Genomic DNA, 22636 nt, shown 5'->3' on the forward strand with positions numbered 1-22636 from the left:
AGACGTCTTAAAGGGTGAGTCTGTTCTTTTAATTCTGTCTTCTTTTACAAATTTGGGAATAAAATGAGGAAAACAGTTAAAAAAAAGACTCTAATGTCTGCAGCAGCACAATCAAATTGTTCCCTAAAGTTCTTCTTTTTGTTCCTGACAGTCTCAGATCTCGACTCAAACTGCCTCGAGCATTGAAGAAAAATCTGAGAAGTTTTTTTTAAAGAGTAAAATCAAGTTTTGATTTTTTTTTAAAGGGACACACTCCTGAAATTTCAAGCACTTTCCTTTTTTTCCAAAGCAATCTCACAGAATGAAGTAAAGCAGGCGTGGAGGTTAAAGACTTTGTTTCCATGACAACCTGACCACAAAAACTGAGAAATAGCATAAGAAAATAGCATCATTTCATCAAAAAAAAATCAGGAGTCAATTCATATTTATGCTCACTGCAAAAAAAAAAAAAAAAAGTGTTGTTTTAAGTTGAGCTGAGGTTGTGAACGTCCCTGGACTCCTGCTCTCCTCCTCTCCCAGACAGAGGCTCTCCTCTGAGGCCTCTTTGTGCTGTAAGAAGGTAGATCCTGGAGGGAGGGATGATGGGATTAGAGGCTTTCCTGCTCCCGTCCTGCTCTTATAAGCAAACACACTTTAACAAACCCAAACATTCCTCCGTACAGTTTGTCTTCTTGCTTTCTTTCAACTCCGAGCAGTGATTGAGTTTGTCTTTTTCTCTTAAAAAAAGGAGTTGTGAGGAGGAGGAGGATTGTTCAGTAGCGGGTCAGTACAGGACAGGACGGAAGCTGTGGGTGCTCTTAGTGATCAGAAGCACATGGCAGTGAGACCAACAGCAGGTTTCATGTATGGAGGAAACAACGAGGAAACACGGTCCCACCGCGCTAATAAACGGCGTCATTAACAGAGCTGTAAACGCTTTTATGTCCTGCTGATCTCCACCCAGGGATGGAGCCCCTTCTCCGGCCTCCACCTTCACATCAAACAAACTGTAACCATCAGTTAAAAAATAAAATATGGCTTTAATTTTAATAAGAGTTTTCTTGGATTTGATATAGTTCAGTTTTAAAAGTAAAGTTTTAAGATAAGTTTTTAAGATCGAACCCTGTTTTGAGCAGGACGGTGCCTCTTAAGGTCCCATAAATTTTAATAAGAATATAAGGTTATTATTGTTTATCAAAAATAGTAAATGAATAAATAAATAATAAAAGGTTATTTGTTAAATTGATTTTTTTTACTATTTATTTATATTTTTAATTAATAATGAATATTGACAAATTTTGATAAAGGTTAATAAGTGATATTGGGTTATTATTGTTTATTTAAACAATAATAAATATTTATAGATTATTTATTATATTGTATATAAATGTTTATATAGTTTCATAATTTTTTGATTAATAAATAATACTGATAATTTTTTTTAAAGGTTGATAAATAATACTAGGTTATCATTGTTTATTAAAAGTAATAAATAAATGAATACTGATAAATTATGTATTATATTGTAAATATTTTATATTATTTATTCATAATATTTTTTAAGTCAGAAATCATATTGATTATTTTTAAAAAAAAGCTTAATAAATAATATTAGGTTATTATTGTTTATTAGAAATAATAAATAAATAAATGAATAAATATTGAAAAATTATGTTTTATATTGTAAATATTTTTTATTATTTATTCATACATTTTTCTGAAGTAAGAAATAATATTGATTATTTTTAATAAAGGTTAATAAATACTAATAGTTTCCACAAAGTGTCCACCTTCTTTATACTTTCACAAAATATTAACTTGTGAGCACCATTTTTCCTTTTGCACAAAATGAAACTTTGAGGACAGGAGAATTTTCTGGAAAACATTGATCCTTAATTATAGATTATATCCATTTGTGCATATGGTGATCACTTTGTGCATTCAGGTTTTGATTTTTACCACAAGTAGAATTTGTTTGCATATGAGAAACTGGGTAAAATTGGATCGGTCATCAGAAGCCTTCACATCTTAAGTTTAGCTAAAATTTCAAGCTGCAAGGTTTGGACGACATGTTTTTGATGCTAGAATTTTTTTGGAAAGTGAAAACATCATGTGAAGGAATGAAGAAAGTACAACCCTGCAACAGAAAGTCACAGTGATTGTATTTAAAGATTAGTGTCCAGAAGTTCTAAACAAAAATTGCACAAAAAGATGCTGCAGCAACACCTGAACGCTGAACAAACCAGCCTTCAGTTTGTTTTTGTGTGTGTGTGTGAAGTGTGTCTTTACATCGATCCTTCACACTGATGTCTTTGTCATCACACACACAAGCTCCACATTATGGATGGATTGGGGGGGGGGGTCATCCCAGCTGGAGAGTATCAAAAGTTGTGTGTCAGTGTGTGTGTAAGCATGTGTGTATGGAGGGGGGAATGCTCACTACACTGAGAGGTCAGAGGAAAGGTCAGGGGTCAGGAGAGGTCAGAGTTCAACGTTTCAATCAAAAGTGTCCTCACGCTGTGTCACTGAGTTTAGGGATGGTTAGTGTCAGCTGTTTCTCCTCTTTGAGGACGTCATGTTCAACTTTTGGAAACTTTATTCACACTTTGACCATGGGATCCTTTAAATTCCTCCGTAACGTGACAACCTGAGATATTTCTGGTCTAAATAATATCCCAGACATTGATTTTGAGGATTTCAGTTTGTTCTTAGATTTTTTAATATGTCAGATTAACGAAGATGTTGCTTCTTTGGTGCTAGCAATTGGGAATGGGTACCTTTCACATTTGAAAAGATACGGTACCAATGCCTTGTACCTGGCAATAGGTATCAGTACTCAACGGTACCAGTTTTTGGTACTTTTGTGGTAAAAAGTTTCAATTCGTTGAATAATAAAACCTCAAAGTTTTTTACTTGAACATATTATTTCTCAATAGATAAACTTGTAATGCTGTGTTCATGTCCAGCATGGAAACTCGCCTACTCTTCGAGTCCCTAACAGTCACAAGGATGTGTTTAGGTACCTCAACATGGCACCTTTTGATTTTACATGAATCGGTACCTGGTACTACAAAGGGAATTTGGTTGGTACCTATAAAAGTACCTAATTTGGTACCCATCCCTACCAACGATTTCCCTTTCTTGTTTTTTTTTGATGGCTCTCCCGATTCAGCAGGATGCTCACTACGGCAGCCTGGGGGTGGGTACCAAATTCGGTACTTTAAGAAGTCCCGGCTGAATTAAGTTATAGTAGTAGTACTGAGTACCATTTCATGTAACGGTACCATGTTTTGGTACCTAAACGCATCCTTGAGACTGTTAGAGAGTGGAAGAGTTGGCTATTTTCCATGCTGGACATGAACACAGCACAGATTTTATTGTTAAACAAATAAGTATTTATTACCACATAAACACAGAAAAGTACACAAAATTGGTACCATTAAGTTCCGATACCAATTGCCAGGCACCAAGCATTGGTACCTTATTGAGTCAAATGTGAAAGGTACCCACCCCTACGGTGGCCCTGAAGTGCAAAACAAGGCAAAAAAGCAACATTAAAAATTAAAACAATAAATTACGTTGATTAAGATAAAACACGATTTTAAATGCTTTTTCTGTTTTCTCTATTGTTCGTGTGTTTTCTATTTGTTGTCACGTTCACACTTCAGGGCCACCGTAGCTCACAGCTCAGTATCGCTGATCCAGCATCAGTTTTCCCTCCAAAATATGTGTGAAGTCCCACGGTGACTCTGAGCCAACATAACGCAGAGTTTAAACAGCAAACAGGCTCCTCTGTTCTCTCCCTGCAGAGGAAATCTAATCATATTAAGTAACTTTCTGCCTAAAAGAGAAGCTAAAAGCTCTGACGCCCAAACTCTGCCATCCAGAAAGCCGCCTTGTAATCGGATTGGTTCCTCCGTGTTGTTAAAGGAAGTGTAATTATGTTGTATAGTAGCCCCACACACACTCCGCAGACATCCTGGCTTTTGTGGGCCGAGCTTCTTACACTTGTCTGCTGAATTGAAACTAGGCCAGTTCGTCTTTGGAATGACAATTAACCGTGGACCGGGCCCAGGCCCTATTCTGGGGCTGAGGGGATGGAGGGCAGATGGGGGCGACGATGAGGGTATGAAAGGAGCAAAGACGATTGGGCGCTGCCAAGATGCTCTGGACGTACAGCAGCTTCCGATGCTCGTTAGCGCAGCCGAGCAGAGGGTTAGCACCAGGGGAGGAGAGGAGGAGGCTGGCACAGGCCGGGGCGGGATGTTTGGAGGCAGCGTCTATCTTTAACTTGATTTTAGAGGCTCTTTTGATAAAACCCAGAGAAGAATAGAGGCAACAAGCTGGGGGAACCCTCCCCCTCTCCTCCTGCTTTCTCCCCTTTTTCTCCTCTCCTCCTTGATCTCTGCCGAGCCATCCCTCTTTTCTCCCGTCTCCTCCTGGCAGGCTCCTCCACAACGGTGTGAGGTTGTCAGGCTGGCCCAGATTAGGGGCATTGTCCAGAGGTATTTACATCCGGCCAAACCATATTAAACAGAGATTAGGGGGTTTCAGTGCACATCGCAGAAAGAAGAAGAAAAAGAACGAAGGGTTAAAAAAAAAAAAAAAGAAGAAGAAGAAGAAGAAGAAGAAGAAGAAGAAGAAGGGGCCTTTTTAGGACGAGCAGGATTGGAATAGCTGTGAAATGGAGGAAGAGAAATGTGCTCTTTATGGAGGGAGGCGGGGTGATGCTTGGTGCTGGATTGAAGGAGGGGGGCTCCACAGATCCTGTTTGAAGGTCATGTGATGCTGGCTTGTCTGAGGGGGTGTTGAGTGTGCCAAACAGTTGGCAGCCGGTCCGGTTTTTCAGCAGAGGAAGCAGAAGTGAAAGAATCTGTTGGCGGGACACAGCGAGCAGACGGGCTGCTGTGGAGGACATCCCGGTCTGAAACAGCCTGCCCGTCTGTGCGTCTGTAACTCTTCAGGAAATGTATTCAAAAGATAATCTCTTTTTATTACAAGTTTGGACAGTTTTCTTTAGACTTGGCCAATGTTTTTAATAAGGCTGTTGTTACCAAGTTTACTGCAGAAGCTTGAAACGTTGAGGAAAACGTGGTGAGACACATTCCTTGTTGGATATTTGAATGTTTTTCAAACAGAAACAAATAAAAATCACAGAAGCAGAACAAAAGATCTGTAGAGACTGATACTTATACCGATAATCAGTCAAGGAGGCCGGTAACCGATATTTGAAGACTCCACTGTTTTAGCAGGATGCTCAGTACGGTGGCCTGGGGGTGGGTACCAACCAAGCTACATTTATATGTACCAACCAAATTACGTACGTTGTTGTTGTCGATTCACGTAAAATCGAATGATACCATGTTTTGTTTCATCCTTGAGACTGTAAGAGGGTGAAAGAGTTGGCGATTTTCCATGCTGGACATAAACACAGCATTGCAAGTTTATATATTGAGAAAAAATATATATTAAATCGAAAAACTCTGAGATCTACACTATTAAGCAAATTCATATTTACTACCACAAAAGTACCAAAAATTGGTACCGCTGAGTACCGATACAGATTGTTAGGTACCAGGTATTGGTACCGTATCATATCGAATGTGAAAGTTACCCATCTTTATGGTGGCCCTGAAGTGCAAAACAAGGCAAAAAAATAAAACATAATAAAACAAAAAATCTCAACAACATTGATAAAAATAAAACAAGATTCAAAATGCTTTTCTGTTTTCTTCTTTTGCCAGTGTGTTTTCTATTTGTTGTCACGTTTACACTTCAGGGCCACCGTAGCTCACAGCATAGTATCGCTGATCCAGCATCAGCAACATACTGGACTTGAACACAGCATTGCAAGTTTACATATTGAGAAATAGATGTTACATTGAAAAAATGAGACTTTATTATTGAAAAAATGTTACTTATTACCACAAAAGTATTGAAAATTGGTTCTGTTGAGTTCCCTTACTTATTGCCAGGTACCGGGTATTGGTACCATATTGTTTCAATAGTGAAATCTATCTGTCCCTACGGTGGCCCCGGAGTGCAAAACAAGGCAAAAACATAATAAGGCAAAAAAAAAAAAAAAAAAAAAAAAAAAAAAAAACTCAACCACATTGATAAAGATAAAACAAGATTTTAAATGTTTTTTCTGTTTATTTCTTTATGTCAAGGAGGCTGATAATCAATATTTGGAGCCATTGATCATTTGCAAAAATGAAAATATTGACATCAAAATTTTGAATAATACAAACTCCAACACTTAACTTTATTCAAATGCCCTTAAGAACATGTTTATTAAACAGCTTCCAGGCTCAGCAGCTGTCTTATGAAGTCAGAAAAAAAAAAAAAAAAAAAAAAAAGTTGTCCGTTAAATTTTCTACAGTACAAATATTTTTCCAAAATTTCAATGCAACTGCAATAAAAGTGGATTTTCAGAAAGAAAATTTCTATGCCTTTTTTAGGCGTGTAATGCAGTTAAATTATTCCTCTATTAAGTTGTTACATAACTTTGAGTTTGAGTGTTTTGACCATCTAGGGCTTCCGTAGTAAAGACATGGGTTCATAGACACACAGTTCACAATTCAGCCTTTTATATTTTTTTGTGTAACAGCACGACATTAACGTCAAACAGCCACTAATCAGTTATCTGTAAAAAATAAATAAATAACAGAAGGCGAAATCAGAAACAATATCTACCAGACATAAATATAGCTCTCACTTTGCTATTTAGCATTAGCACTACAACATAAAGACAAAACAATATTTTCCGCCACATAAACAAACGATTTGCATCAAACAAAATGTTTATAACACAATAAACACTCATTAAACATAACATGCGAGCTATTAAAGTATTTACTTCCTCAAGAACGCATCACTCTACATTAAGCTAGCAGAAACTTGCTAACTGATACTAGCTGGATAAGAATTACTTTCCTTTGCGTATCATTTTCTATTTGTTTTCCAGTGCCTAATTTGTAGATTTGTGCTTCTAAGGTTGATTCACTCATCATAGCGCTCTTCCTTTTTGGGTTTCAGTGCAGTGATGCTAACATGCTCCAGATCTGTGCAATCACTTAACGTTGTACTGTACTGGCTTATTATAGTCTGGGGTCATTTGAGCTTCAATGAGCCTCCAGTCGTGCTCACTTCCAGCTTGCATCCTGCACACGAACTGGCAGAAAGCGCTCAGAGAAATGTGGAAAGTATTTCCACTGCCCGTGCAAAAGAAAAAAAGGGAGTCCGGTCTTTCAGCAGAGGAAGCAAACAACTAATTACCTGCAATAAAAAAAGCCATTTGTCGCTGAATTGTTTGCCACTGCTTCTGGAGCGGGCCGCTCTACAGATGTTGGAAACATGTTGTATTATTAGCTCAGCGTAGTGAGGAGGAGGAGGAGGAGGAAAAAAGGAAAGCCTGATAAAGATGGATGTCTCCCCAGCCCATCTGGAATCCATCACTTTCAAAAGGGCCCTAAAAGCAGATATGGTTTAAAACAGGTATGTGTGGCTGCTTTTCTCTGAGAGTCTATTAAAGTGCCCGCTAAGCCCTCTAAAGACGCAGAGACATGTAATCTTTTTAATGTTTATGATCATCCTCTGCGGCCTGTTTGAACCTGCGGGGATACTTCTCTATGCAAAGCAGTCGGGCTGAAGTGGAAGAAACGGCTTCATAAATCAGCCGGAGTCAGTGTGAAGTCTGAGGAGACTTCATGTTTCAGATGTAGAGTTTCTGCTGTAATTGAATACCCAGGGGTTTACAATCTGTATTTGTCTCCTCCAGAGCAGAAAATGAATTTGTCAAACTGCCAGCGCAGTGATGCCATCATTTAGCCGTTAACTGACAGACGTGACAATCAGGAGAAAAAATCTCCTCAGTCTGAATTTAAAACAGTGAAACACGCCGGGAAGCATCGCGCACACAGCCTGACACTGAACGAGCTCCCAAACAATGTTTAATAGATGCAGAGTCGCTTCATAACTGGAATTTGGAGCTGATGTTTCCACTTTTTACCTGCTGGGAGCTGCAGACGGAGTGTAGTAAACAGGAATGATGCAATCAGTGGGATGACGGTTCACCATGTGATGTTCTACTGATATTCTGTGTTTCACTTTACCTGGAACAGAGCTTCTCTATATTCAACATAATCAAATATTAAGCATCATTTTTAAAAAAAGTTTGAAGAAAACAGTGACATACAAAGAAGAAGAAAAAGTTTTTGCCCCCCAAGAGAGCACTTTAGCATGTTATGGTTCCCCAAATAGCGCTTTAGTGTGCTTTTTGGCTGCCAACAGGCTTCTATAGCGCACTTTTAGTTCTGAAGGGGGTATTTAGCACATGTTTAGTTTCTTAAGAGAGCACATAAATGTACATTTTGGCTCCTAAGTGGACCTTTAGCACACATTTTGGTACCTGAGAAAGCACTTGAATATGGGTTTTGGGCCCAAAAAATGGCACTTCAGTGCACACTTTGACTCTCAATAGAGCACTTAAACGCACTTATGGTGCCCAAGAGAATATATTTGTGTGTTTTGGCTCTAAATTGGGTATTTAGCACACATGTTGGCTCCCAAAGAGCCCCTTAGCGTGCATTTTTTATCCTAAGAGAGCACTTTAGCGCATTTTTGGGGCCACAAGAGGGCATTTGTGGTTTGATCTCAAAGAGATAGCGTATTTACATATGCTTTTGCTTCCAACCAAGCGCAATTTTGGCTCCCAATAGAGCTCTTAAGCACACGTTTTGGCTCCAAGGGGGCATTTTAGCGCATGCTTTAGCTCCCAGGAGAGCACTTCAATATGTGTTTTGGCCTAACAGAGCACTTAAGTGCAAATGGGGCTGTAGCATCCTTTTTGGCTCTCAAGGGGGCACTTGAGTGCAATTATGGTTCCCAAGAGAGCATTTTAGTGTTTGTTTTGGCCCCAAAAATGGTATTCAGCACACAGTTTGGCTTCAAAGGGGCCATTTAGCATGTGTTTTTGCTCCTAAGAGAGCCTTTTAGTGTGTTTTTTGGGGGCTACAAGAGGGCATTTGGGGTTTGACTTTGAAGAGATAGCACATTAGCATACGTTTTTGCACTTAAGAGGGCACCTTAGTGCAACTTTGGCTCCCAATAGAGCACTTTAGCACACATTTTGGCTCCCAGGAGAGCACTTTGATATGTGTTTTGGCTCCAAGATAGCACTTAACCGCATGTTTCAGCTTCCAAAAGAGCACTTTGGTGCAATTGTGGCTCCAAATGGAGCTTTAGCATGTTGTTTGACTACCGATGGGGCACTTTAGTGCACGTTTTGGCAACAAAGAGGGTACTTAGCATGCGTTTCTGCTCCCAAGAGTGCACTTTGATGCATGTTTGGGGCCTAAGAGGGCATTTCAGCATGTGATTTGACTCCCAAGAGAGCACTTCAGTGCAGTTTTGGCTACCATGAGGGAATGTTAGCAGGCTTTTTGGCTCCCAATAGGGTTTTTAGCACACATTTTATTTCCTAAGAGGGCCCCAAGTGCGCGGTTTTGCCCCCAAGAGGGCACTTTAATATGTGTTTTGACACCACTGGAAGAAACACCTTTAATCTAGAAACAGCAGCGGATGAATTTCATAGAGTTAAAGCTTTTTGTATCTGAAACTTAAAATCAATCCTACTTGTTTTCCTCAAAGTGTAAATTCACCGCACTGAGCTTACTGCAAACACTGATTCTGAAACACAAACTCATTTCTTGACTCATTAAAACGGTGTAACGACGCCCTGTAGAGGATCATAAACTGTGATCTAAACACCCCTGAAAGATTTACGTATGGCTCCAAAGTTGTTTAAACTCAGCTGAAGTGTTTTCTCCTCCATACGTCATTCTCCATCCCTCCTGTGACCTGATACGATGGCAGACACGGCGACAGCTCCTCGCTCGGTCTAACCTCCTTCCTGCTACTCCAGAATCCCTCACTTACTCCTCCTGTGTGTGTGAATGTGTGTGTGTGTGTGTTAGAGAAGCAGGCGTGGAAAGGCTTCCCACATAAAGAGGCCTTTTTATCCCCAGGGCCGCAGCCTGCCCGCCGGCCCCTGGAGAAGTTTGTAGAGGATAAATAAACCTCTTCAGACGTACAGAAAAGATGGAGTCTGTGAGCGGCGCGCTCGCGGACGGCGTGCCGCAGCATCTCAAAGAGACTTTATTTTATTCTGAAGGGCTATTTGTTATGATATCGAGCAGAGGGGGCTAGCAGGGCCAGGAGGGCAGGGGCCTCTTGATTTATGGAGTGACCGTCCAGCTTGTAGCCCGCTCCACACACACACAGATACACACACACAAGCACCGTTCCTCGTTACAGATACACACGTATCAGATCCAAAATTTACACACACTCAAGAGTTCATATCACACATTGCTTCCAGCTGGCCTCAAGTTCCGGTGAGAGTCTCCCACCCCTTCTTTCAAACACACACACGCACACACACGCAGGAGGTCGAGAGCTCACACATGGCGCTCCGGACGAGAAAGCAGCAGGAGCGTCTTGTTGTTGACGTTGTGGTGGGATGACACGGAGGATGCTGCAGCTGAGATTTGATTTATCTGCTTTGATACAGAATCACCTCATGAATAAATCAGACAGAGACAAAGAAATCTGCCACAATGTTTCAGGGAGATTAAAGAGCCAACGATTCAAACACGCAACGCTCTGAATCAGAGCGTTTAAATGAGAGAGAAGTGAGTCTGTGACTCTTAACTCTTAACTCCCTTCATATCAAGCACACATCTTGGCTCCTGAAAAAGCATTTCAACATGCATTTTTCTCCAAAAGACTTCACTTCAGTGCACGATTTGGTTCCCGATAGGGCACTTTAGCACACATTTTGGCTCAAAGGGATCACTTTAGTGCAATTTTGGTGCCCAAGAGAGAATGTTAGTGCGTGTTTTGGCTCTAAATAGAGTATAAAGCACACCTTTTGGCTCCCAAAGAGGCCCTTTAGTGCATTATTTTGCTCCCAGGAGAGCACTTTACTAAGAGAGCACTTAAGTTAATGTTTCTGCTTCCTGAAGAGCACTTCAGTGCAATTTGGCCAACTTAGCAGATATTACCACACTTTTTGGCTCCTTAGAAAACTCTTGAATATGCATTTTGCCCCAAAAGGCCACTTCAGTGCACACTTTGGCTCCCATCAGAGCACTTTGGCGCACATTTGGTTCCATGGATTTCACTCTAGTGCAATTCTGGCATCAAAATGGAAATTTTAATGCCTCTTTTGGCCATAAAGAGGATAGTAAGTACACATTTTGGCTCCTAGAGGGACCCTTTAGCGCATGCTTCTGCTCCCAGGGGAGCACTCTACAATGCATGTGGGCCCAAGAGAGCACTTAAGCTCTTGTCTATGCTTCCCAAAGAGCACAGAAGTGCAAATTTTGCACCTAAGAGGAAATTGAAGGGCGCGATTCTGCTCTAAAAAAAGGAATAATGCACACATTTTGGCTCCCAAAGGGGCCCTTTAGTGCATGTTTCAGCTTCCAAGAGAGCACTTTAGAGCAATTTGGTCCACTGAGCAAATATTTAGCTCACATTTTGACTACTAAGAAAGCACTTAAATATGCATTTTGGGGCAAAAAGTTGTTTCAGTGCACACTTTGGCTCCCAAAAGAGCACTTTAGCACACATTTTAGCTCTAAGGAGCTCAGTAGAGTGAAATTTTGGTAGCTAAGAGGGAATTTAAATGCATGTTTTGGCTCTCAAGAGAGTAGTAAGTACACATTTTGGCTCCTAAAGAGGCCCTTTAGCACATGTTTTAGCTTCCACAAGAGCACTTTAGTACAATTGTGGCTCCAAATAAAGCTTTAGCATGCCTTTTGGCTCCCAAGGGGGCACTTCAGCGCATGTTTTGGCTCTAAGAAGATTAATTTGGTACAATTTTGGCACCCAAGAAGAAACTTTTGTGTGTGTTTTGACTCAATAGAAGGTATAAAGCACACATTTTGACTCTTAAAGGGGCCCTTTAGTGTCTGCTTTTGGTCCCAGGAGAGCACTTTACTATGCGTTTTAAACCCAAGAGAGAACTTTAGCGCAATGTTTCACCTTTGAAAAGAGCACCTTAGTGCAATTTTGGCTCCAAGTAGAACTTAGCATGTCTTTAGGCTCCTGGGGGGGGATGTTTAAGTGCATGTTTTGACCTCTTAGCATGCGTTTTTGCTCTCAAGACTGCTCTGTAATACTCCACTTTAAAAGTCCAAACTCTTAACTTCCTGTTAACTCTGTCAGATTCAGGGACCAACGTTTGAATGCTCCAGACACAGGATGGAAAACTCCTGTACGCAAATTAATGCGTCTGATTCTCGTCATTCCAAGATTCACGTGTGTGAAACCTCCCCGCCAAATTCACAGAAGCACAAAACATCAAAGGGTGCATTTTTTTATTCTGCAGGTCTTTGATTCCCGTTCCATTCACATATTGACCAAGGTGGCTGAAAAACTCCCACGTTCATTTTCACGTCCACATGTTCTCACTTTCTCAGCACAGTCCCTCCACAGCTGGACCCACAGCAGCTGGAACATTTCCCCGCAGGAATCCAAAGTGCTCGCTGACTGATTATGAATTCCTCTTCTGTGCACATGCACAAAAGTGGTCAGTGTGATCAAACCAGTGAGAGTGTAGCAGGACGTTCTCCTGAAAGGTCTCAGTGGAGCTCTGTGAGAGGTAGATCTGTCCTGAGAGGTCGTGCAGGGGCGCACAGTGAAGCCTTTCAAACACACTTTTTATTCAAAGCTGCTTTTTTTTCCCTCCTCATTCAAATCTGCATTTCAAAGTGACGGATCAGAAGCTGAAACAGATATTCTGTCAGTGACCTGAGAATGAAAGGCGCTGCTCTTTGGTGTGTCACCTGAGAAACACGTCTTTTTTTTTTTTTTTTTCGTCCTCCACTGTAAACGCGATAGTCTTTGTTTTGTTTTGTTCTCCTGTTAAATTGCACTCGTTAAGCCTGTGGCGGTGTAAACATCCAAGCGGTGCACGAGCCGTCCTCCTATCTATTTTTCCCAGGATCAAAGGGAGAGGATTCCTTTTTCACGACAGGATCACACAGAGGCAGGGCTTTGCTTCTGCTATTAACAAATGCAAATTAAAAGAAGCTGCAACGCTTAATCCATATTTTCCTCCCAGGAGAGCAGAAGCTTTAAACACACTTATTCATGTAGAATAGCAGATAGAATACATGCTACATAAGAATCACACTTTATGTTTTCCTTTTAAATAAGTATCCACAATTAAAGGATCAGTTCATCAATTTTGATATAAGACACATTTTGAAAACTAAATGGAGATCGTCTTCTTTCTTCTCAAAGTGGTTCTGGCAGAGCTTGGACTGATGTTTGGACTCAGTATCTTGATTCAGCCTCTGGTTCTTCTTCTGCCTCTGTCTTAGTGAGGGATGTCTTTCTTTCTGCAGTCTGACCTGTCAAAGCTGCAGCTCAAAGTCTTCTCTTCACAGTAACTGAAACTGAGACTGGGACACTACCACCTCTTTGAAGCTGTTGACTCAGAAACTGGTTGTCTGGTTCTGGTTTTGGCTTTGGCTCTATCAGACCTCTTCTGGATTTTTGAACGTGAGCAAAATTCTAGAATGTCAATATTATTCTTGAATGACTCTAGAATTGTAGAACTGTTTCAGGATTCTAGAATGTTAAGAGGGTTTTAGAATGTTTCCAGGATTCTCAGTTAAGACCAGAATTCTAGAATGTTCCTCAATTTCTGGAAAAGTATCCTAAGTCTACTCTGACCCCAGAATTCTAGAAATTTTCTAGGATTTTTTTTTTCAATGTCACCAAAATTCTTGAATATTGCCAGGATTCAGAATTTCTATATTATCATTGAATGACTCCAGAATTATGGAACTGTTTCAATTTTCTAGAATGTTCCAGAATTATAGATTGTTTCCAGGATTCTAGAGTGTTAACACGGTTGTAGATTGTTTCCTGGATTCTCAGTTATGACCAGAATTCTAGAATGTTCCTTAATTTCTTGAATAGCATCATAATTCTACTCTGGAATTCAACAAATTTTCTAGATTTTTTAAATGTCACCAAAATTCTAGAATGTTGCCAGTTTTGGAAAACCAGTATATTCTTAAATGACACCGGAATTGAATAACTGATTTAGAATTTTAGAATGTTATCAGAATTAAAGATTGTTTCCAGGATTCTAGAATGTTGCTTGATTTCTAGAACATCATCAGAATCTTAAAATGTCATCAGAATCCTCGAATGGCACCAAAATTTGATGACGTCAAAGTTTCTGGTCTCAGTTTGTGAGCGTCTTTGGATGCTGAAGGAAACTCTCCCCTCAAGCTCACCTTGACTTCCTTTGACTTCATTACTCTGGAGGAAAGACCTCTTTAAATGATCTGATGCTCTGTCTCTCTTTCTAAATGAAATGTCTTTTCTTGCTCATTTTGAGAGCGTCCTCCAGAACAATATTCAGTAAGAACACTTGGGACACCTGGAGGATTGGTAGCACCAACTTTCAAGACTGAACAGCAACTTTAAGCTGTTAAAATCTTTTTTTCCTTAATTTTGAAATGTTCAGTATTTTTCAGTTTTGGTAAACTTGACCTTTTTTAACCCCTGGCAGTTCAACACTTACTTTTGTACCATTTAAAGACTTAAACTGCTTGAATTTCAATCAAAAAGGAAAAAAAAAATCCAGGTTTGAGTAATCTATTGAGTGGTAGTGTAGATAATACAAAGAAACAGTTAAGCCCAGTGCTGCAGCTCATTCAGACAACTTGTGCTGGAGTGCTCAGCTCCATAAACCAGAGTGAGCTATGAGCCTCTGGAGATTACTATATCTGCCCCCTTAAAGCCCTGCTCCCCACGTTTAAGACCTGAAGATATTCTAAGAGCCGTTTCTCCTTTTCTTTCACACAGGTCATAAGTCATACTCAAAGGTATAGCGAGCCATTCATGCTGGGCTTGAATTTATGCTCTGTGCAGCGTCGCCTCTCTGTTTTTCTTCCCCTGAATGGACCTTTCTGCATTGAAAAAAAAAGAAGCAATGTTGTAAATATACTTGTCAAAGCCAGAGGCCACGCAGAGAGCCGCACAGCCATGCTAAGCACATTATTGACTTAACATCTCCTGTAGCTTTAATGGGTGGAATAATAGAAGAGAGAAAACAATTCACAACTCACCCATTCAGCTCATTTTCTGCAAGAAGGAAACTCTGGAGAATGCCTCGAGTGTTAAAGATGAAACAAAGACGTGAGACTTTTTCTCATCGTTCTTTCCTCATTTGATGACGTGCACACTTTTGTACCAGGTTGAACTCTTGCTACTTTTGTCGAGTACTTTAAAGACCTATCAGTGTGCTTTTGCCCTGTAATTACCACTTTTAAAGGAAATACCAAAAAACAGGAGATGTGTGGTTTATCTGGGGGACCAGCAAAGAAGATCTGTATGGTAGAGAACACTACAGGTGCCAATCAATCATCTCTATCACTTTTAAATGAAGTGTGCTCAAGAAATGAGTCCACATTGACATTGTCTTATAAAGCACAATGTTTTTTTTTTTTGTAAAATGGCTTAGTCTGTCAAATACCCAAAGAGTGTGCAGGTAGAGCACACCTTCCTTCCTTTCCATGGGCGTACATAAAAAAAGCTAATGCAGGTTGAGCAGCAGCAAAGACCTCCAGGGTAACAGAATGGATTGAGGTTCAGGGACAAAACATTTGACAATGGTAGAATCAGATACAGCATGAGCGAGCTGATGTTCTGTCAACCAAGGCCTGCTAATACCAAACAAATCATCTAGTACAGTGAGTTATATTTAGTGGTATGATTTGGCCTGTGAAATTTTGAGGCATATGGCAGGGAGAGTACATCTCTCCTCATTTTTAAAGGCAGGAAGAGCAGTAGCAAAGACCTCCGGGGTACAAAATGGAGTGAGGCTTAGGGACAAAACATTTGGCACTGGTAGAATCAGATACAGCATAAGCTAGCTGATGTTCTGACAACCAAGGCCTGTTGATTCCAAACAAAATCATTCATTGAGTGCAGTAAGTTATATTTGGTGAAATGTAGAGGCATATGGCAGGGAGAGCACACCTCCCCTCATTTTGAAAGGCATACATAAATACCAAGGCAGGCTGAGCAGCAGCAAAGACAGCACACAAAATCAAGTGAGGCTTAGTGACAAAACATATGACACTAGTAAAATTAGAGGCAGTGTCAGAGAAGCTAACTGACATTCTACCACCCAAAGTCATGCTGATGCAAAAATTAAGTACAAGTGCATGTAGTAAGTAAGAAATATGGCTCAATCTGTGAAATACCAAAACTTGAAGCAGGGAGAGCACTGTCTCTCTTCTTCATATATTTACAAGGAAAGCCAAGGCAGGGGGAGCAGCAGCAAAGTACTCCAGGGTTACAAAACAGAGCTAACATCTGTACCAAAACATATGACACTGGTAGAATCAGACACACTGTTCCAGGAGCTGGCTGATATTCTGTCAACCAAAGCCTGCCGGATCTAATGCTTTGCTCCATTTGTTTGAGGTTTATTACAAGTTTATAGTTTACCCATCTGTTGTGATGGAGGAGGCAGCCTTTAAGGCTTATATTACTGTCGGCCACCAGGGGGAGTCCTCAATATTTTGGCCTCACTTGGGGTACCAGTTATGCTAGGTCATTTTGGCGTCATATCCTTGATTGAAAGTTTGAGGTGCTTCTTCAGCCTCAGTGCTTTTATTTTGAAGGGCTCCACATTCAGAGATGTTTCAAAGTATCTCCGACTGCGTAACCTGCTGCTTCTCTCATACAAACAACCCCCCGTCTGTCAGCGAGGGATACTTCTCCTTCTCCTCGAAAGAACACATCTATAATTTAAAGTCTCTGTTATGTATTCTCAGTGAAGATTGTTTCGTCTCGACCGCTCCGTACTCCAACCTTCCCTCTCAACCTTAATTTCCTAATCTCAGTTCAAGGCTGTCTGAAGGAGCTGGCTGCGTTCATGTAAGGCCGCCGCCCTTTCACAGGGTCAACAGTGGGAGTGTTAGCCGTCATAAATCACTCTCTTAACACACCTCATTCTGTCTTTCCCATGCTTGGGTTGTGTGTGCAAACAAGTGTGTGTGTACTCTGTTGCCCAAGCAGCTCATTCAACGACTCCCACAGCGTTTTTTTTTTTTTTTTTTTTTTATGCATATGTGAAAGTATGCATGCGTCTGTGTGCATATAAGTGTCCTTGTGTTCTTGCACATAGCGGCGTTGGTTTGAACAGTTGCCAGAGTTACCAGAGCGTGCATGAGGTTGTCGTTTTTGTTCACCCCTGACGGCGCTGGAGTGTGATTTAGCTCCATGAAGAGACACAAGAGGAGCCTCTGTTTGTTTGTCCCTCCGTCTCTCCTCCTTCTGCAGCATCCTTAGCGAGGCCTGTAAACATGTTGACTTTTCCCCGGCTCTGACCACGCTGGCACACGGAGCTGGTGGAGTAAATGAGCTGGAGTGTGACGGGGAAAAGGAGGAGGAGGAGGAGGAGCTCAGGTCTGTCCCCTTCCTAAAAGTTTCTGACTTCCAGAGGCAGATTAGCTGATTGCTCTCCAGCAGGTTGGCGGTTAATTCTGCATCACTGCCTCTTTGTTACAGCAGGATTCAGGGCTTTTTGGTACCCATGGCTGAGTTTACCTCCTGATTACGCTGCGGAAAAGGGAAAAGCTTGCTCATGCAACATCTTAAACCTTAATTTAGAAGAAATCTGGAGTGGATACCTGCAGGGAGTAATCGTCATTTTTTAGATTCTTGTTCGTTGAAGTGATTAAAAAATGTACTTGAAGCGTCCCTTCATTTCCAGTATCCAATGGTAACCTCAGTATAAAGAGAAGAATTCAAACCATGCAGCTGAAAAAGGAAAATATTCACCTTGAAGGAGCAGCACTGGAGGATATTTTGCATTTTTACTTGATCAAAGTCGAACAGATTTAACCAGAAATCCCTCATCCCTGAACTGAAGGTGTAAAAAATGTAAAATGCTTCACAGAAACACCCCCCACTAACCCACTCTGTCTCTTCTTCGTCCTCAGACTCAGTGTCCAGTGAGACAGCCTTCCTGGAGGACTATGTTCTGGGCATGGGGGACACCCTGGAAATGTCATGTGACCTGGAGGACCACTCGGAGCCCGTCGTCTGGTTTAAAGATGGCGCCGGGCTGGTGCCGGGAAACAGGACGCGGTTGGGTCAGAGGATGTTACGCATCATCAACGTGTCGTATGAGGACTCGGGCGTGTACTCGTGTCGGCTCGCTCACAGCAACACGCTGCTCAGCAACTACACCATCCGGGTGACAGGTGAGTGACGGGTGGCCGACTTTAAACCTGTTTCACAAACACACAGAAGTACTACAACTGTGACTGCCCGCTTTGGGTCGGGAAGGAGTTAAAGTATCTTGGGGTCTTGTTTGAGTGGAAAATGGGACGAGACATTGACAGATAGATCAGGGCGGAGTCTGCAGTGATGCGGATGCCCTAATGGTCCGTTGGTGAAGAGGGAGTTTAAACAGAAGCCAAGGCTCTCAATTTACCGATCAACCTACCCTCATGTTGGGTTCAAAGAGAGTGGGACGTTGGGGTTGTGATCTGTCATGAGCAGGGGTCTGCAACCTTTACCTCCATAAGAGCCATTTTGCCTCAGCTAACCTGGATTTAAGTTATTTTCAAGCTACAGAATCCACTTTATCTTCACGACCAATACTATAAAGTGTATAAAAAAACTTATACATAGTGAAAATTAGTAGAAATTTTCTAAACAGGGTTTTTTTTATTAATGAAATTGTACAAGTGGTCTTTTTTTTTCAATAAATTTGCAAAAAAATTTAATTTATTTTGAAATTTTAAAAATTTGCAAAAGATAATAAAATAACAAAAAAATCTTTTTTTTATTTAAAACATTTTTAAAAATTCAAAAAACTGTGATACACATAGTTAAAACTAGTAAATATTTTTTATTTATGAAATTGTACATGTGATGTCTTAGTTTTTTTATAAATTTGCAAAATTTTTTATACTTTCAAAAATTTCAAAACTGCAGAAAAAAGATTTTTTAATATTAAAACATTTTAAGAAATTATGATATACATGGTTAAAACTTGTAAATTATTATCTAAATATATTTTTTAAAGAAAACATATAACCAATTGTAAATGTGATGGTTTAGTGTTTTTTTATTTTGCAAATATTTAAATAAATTGTGAAATTTCAAAAATTTGCGAAATGAAAAAAAAAACAAAAAAGTTCATTTTTCTTTAATTTCAAAACATTTTTAAAAATTCAAAAAAATTACCGATTTATTACAAATATTTTCAAAATTTAGAAAAAAAAATGCTATATTTTCAAACAACTCTGAAATTATAAAAAAAAAAGATAATAATATAATGTGGAATTAAATAAATTTGTAAAAACGTCAGAATTTTTTAAACGATACTCAATTTTCTTTTAAGAAGTAGTGATCATTTACCTCAATTCATAATTTTTTTTTTTGCTAATGTCTTGCCACATATTAAGCATGTTCATTAAGCTGCTACATTGTCAGATTAATGAAGACCTTCCACACAGAATTAAAATCAGTATTTTCTTCCAGATTAGTCTTTCTGTAGATGTAGTTATTTTCCCAGGGCTGTAAAACTTGAGGTTAGCCACAGGTGCATGGAAAGTTGGTGGGCTGTTGATGTTGTAGGAGGTGAAGTAGAGGGATGGCAGGTTTTAATGACAGATAGGATGAATGATTTTATTTAGTGTTAGTGTCTTAATACCCTCTGTAAGAAAAATTAAAAACTCTTTGTTTCAATAATATTTTTTAAAGCCACAAGGAGCCACTGCAAAGGAGTCAAAGGGCCGCATGAGGCTCCAGAGCCACAGGTTGAAGACCCGGCTCGTTCCACAGCTTTCAGCCTAAATAAAGACAGAAAAATATTGAAACCAAAATTCCCCAAAGTGCTATCCACAGGTTGCAAAAGCAGCACGTCTAAGACCGTCGTGATGCTCATCAGTATTTACCGCTGGTTGCAAAAGTTGCCCTGCAGCACTTCCGCCTCCCTCAGAAGTGATTAATGAACTCATATTTAGTTCATCGCAGAGCAGGAGACAGACTTTCAGAGTCTGAGGCTGAGCACGTTTTCTCCTGCATGCTTAACTTTAAAACCAAGGTTATTCTAATAATCGGAGCTCCCTGAGTTTCTTATGGAGCGCTTATGGAAACAGACACTTCAGCTCCAAAAAATACCTCCTCCATTTCCCCCGAGCCGTCTGACAGACAGACATCTGAGAATCAAAGTGTTTTGGATGCATAAACACTCCAACAGCCTCAGCAGTGATGTCTCCACATGACATCTTTTCATAACAGTGTGTAGAAAAACAGTGAAAGCTCAGCTGTGGAGGGAAATTCTGTTATTTTCTGCTGCTTAGTTTCACACACACACACACACCTACACACTTACAGACACACACACACACTTTGAGAAGTGTTGAGTTTTACTTTGTTGAGTTTCACGCGGATTCCTCTCCTGATGCAGTCAGAGGTGAAAATCATTATCGTGCGAGAGGATGAGCAGAAATTCAAGCAAGTGTGTGACGTAAACAGAGCTGTAATACAGAGAGAGAGGAAGAGGGAGAAGAGGAGGAGGAAGAGTGTGGGTTAGTGTTGTGTGAGTCTTGTTCAGTACTCGGGAATCACTTTACTGACTCAAGAATCATGATTCCTTGTCCCCACTGACTCACTACAGAGCTCACAGTAGCCTAGCCTGATCCCAACACAAGACAACTGCTTGCTAGCTCACTGTATGTAAACAGGAGAGTGATAGAGCACAAGCTAAAGGCTAACACAGGGGCTAAACTGTTTGTGCTAATGTTGGCTCCAACCCACAGTCAGCAGTTATTCTGCAGTGGTCTGTTCAAACTTGAGAGTCTATCAATAAAATGAAGAGCCAGGTTACGTTAGCTCTGCTTGGTGAGGTTGGAGTTGGTAGATGAGCTCTGGTAGGACAGAACCAGGATCTCTAACGTTACATGTTACAGACACGTCTCAGAGCACCGGGCTGTGAGGAGAGAGAAATATAGCAGCTGCTAAACTACGCTACAAACTGACAAAGTTTGCTTGTTGTCACATTAACCAATACTAGGCTGCCGATAGCACTACATTAAGCCGGCTACTATAATGTTAGCTTGATGTCACATTTTAAACTGTAGTGCTACGAAACTGCTCTGAGGGTGGGCTCTGGGCTCAACATTTTATTTTATCCAGTAAAAAGTTGTCTTGAACAAAGAAAACTTGTTTTGATCCGATCTCCATTTAATTCCAAAACAAACACACGCCTCGCTAACAGTCATTTACGACAGTGTGTTTGAGACTCCAGGCCACAAGGTGGCGAGGCAGTCCAGTTAAAACAGTTCCTCCTCCTAGCATCTTTAAGAAAAAATATGTTTCGTCTGTTTATTCTAAAAATCATCTATAACTTGAGTGTCTGACTCAGATATTTTTGCTGCTGCCGTTAATATTATGATGAAAGGGTGGGACTCATTACAAACTCATAAGAGCCATTTTGCCTCAACTAACAAAGATTAAAGTTATTCTCAAGCCACAAATCTACCTTGTCTTCACGGCCAAGAATATAAAGTGCATAAAAATCCATACATAGTTAGAACTAGGAAATAATTTTCTAAACTGGTATTTTTTAATGTGGGTAATCGTATATTCGATGTCTTAGTTTTTATTTTTTTTATATAGATTTACAAAAATTTTAATTCATTTTAAAATTTCAAAAATTTGCAAAAAAAAAAACCCTTAAAATTTCAAATTTTTGAAATTTAAAACATTTGAAAAAAAAAAAAATTATCATATACACAGTCAAAACTAGTAAATATTTATCTAAACAGGGATTATTTTTCACAGCATCTTTAAGAAAAAAATATGCTTCGTCAGTTCCACTGTTTATTCTAAAGATCAACTATAACTTTAGAGCCTGACTCAGATCTTTTTGCTGCTGCTGTTACTAATATGATGAAAGGGTGGGACTCAATAAAAACTCAGTATTTACGTGCACCTTTATATTACCAAAAAGAAAATCTGAATTATCAAAAATAGTTAATAAAATAGGTTATTTGCATGTTTTTATTTAATTTTATTTTATTTGTGTGCCCACAATTAACTTCTATGTGTATAGTGTAGGACTGAAATGTGTTAAAAGGTACACCAGGTCGATATGCTATGTTTGTGTTTCTATTCTAATACGATTGTTGGGTTGCCAATTGGATTTAGATCGCGATTCTACGATATTAACAATGTTTGCAATTTTGTTTTGGGAAAAATTTAAATAAAGATGATACTTGATATATATATATACAGACTATATCAGGAGCTTTATTTCCCCATAAAATGCACATTATGTGAGGCCGAGAGGAACATTTCGCCCTCTACTGGAAAAAAGTGGTAACTTTTTTCCCATCCAGTATATAAACAAAGACTGAAATGAAGAATTTAAATTTAAAAAAAAAAACGATTGTTTGACAATGAATCCTGATTTCGCAAACCAAAAAATCCCAATATACCGATTTTCGATTTTTTCCTCCCACCCCTATTAAAAAGGCGTTAACCTTGAGACAGATGTAGATTTGTATGCACTCTCTGGGTAGCTGACTCAGTGACT

At 39.8% G+C, this 22636-nt stretch overlaps 1 protein-coding gene across 6 annotated transcripts in view; it reads left to right on the forward strand.

The window, feature by feature from the left end:
- Nucleotides 1-22636, forward strand: part of fgfr3 (fibroblast growth factor receptor 3) — a 123944-nt gene that overhangs the window by 24836 nt on the left and 76472 nt on the right. For all 6 annotated transcript variants that reach the window (XM_074691438.1, XM_074691439.1, XM_074691442.1 and 3 more), the window contains exon 3: nt 18024-18287. In XM_074691438.1, the coding sequence (XP_074547539.1) occupies nt 18024-18287 (264 nt within the window). The remainder of the gene's footprint in view (nt 1-18023; nt 18288-22636) is intronic.

Source organism: Halichoeres trimaculatus, unplaced genomic scaffold (assembly GCF_033239565.1).
Source record: "Halichoeres trimaculatus isolate MK-OKI-2021-1 unplaced genomic scaffold, fHalTri1.1 fHalTri1_scaffold_17, whole genome shotgun sequence".
In the NCBI taxonomy this organism is placed as follows: domain Eukaryota; kingdom Metazoa; phylum Chordata; class Actinopteri; order Labriformes; family Labridae; genus Halichoeres; species Halichoeres trimaculatus.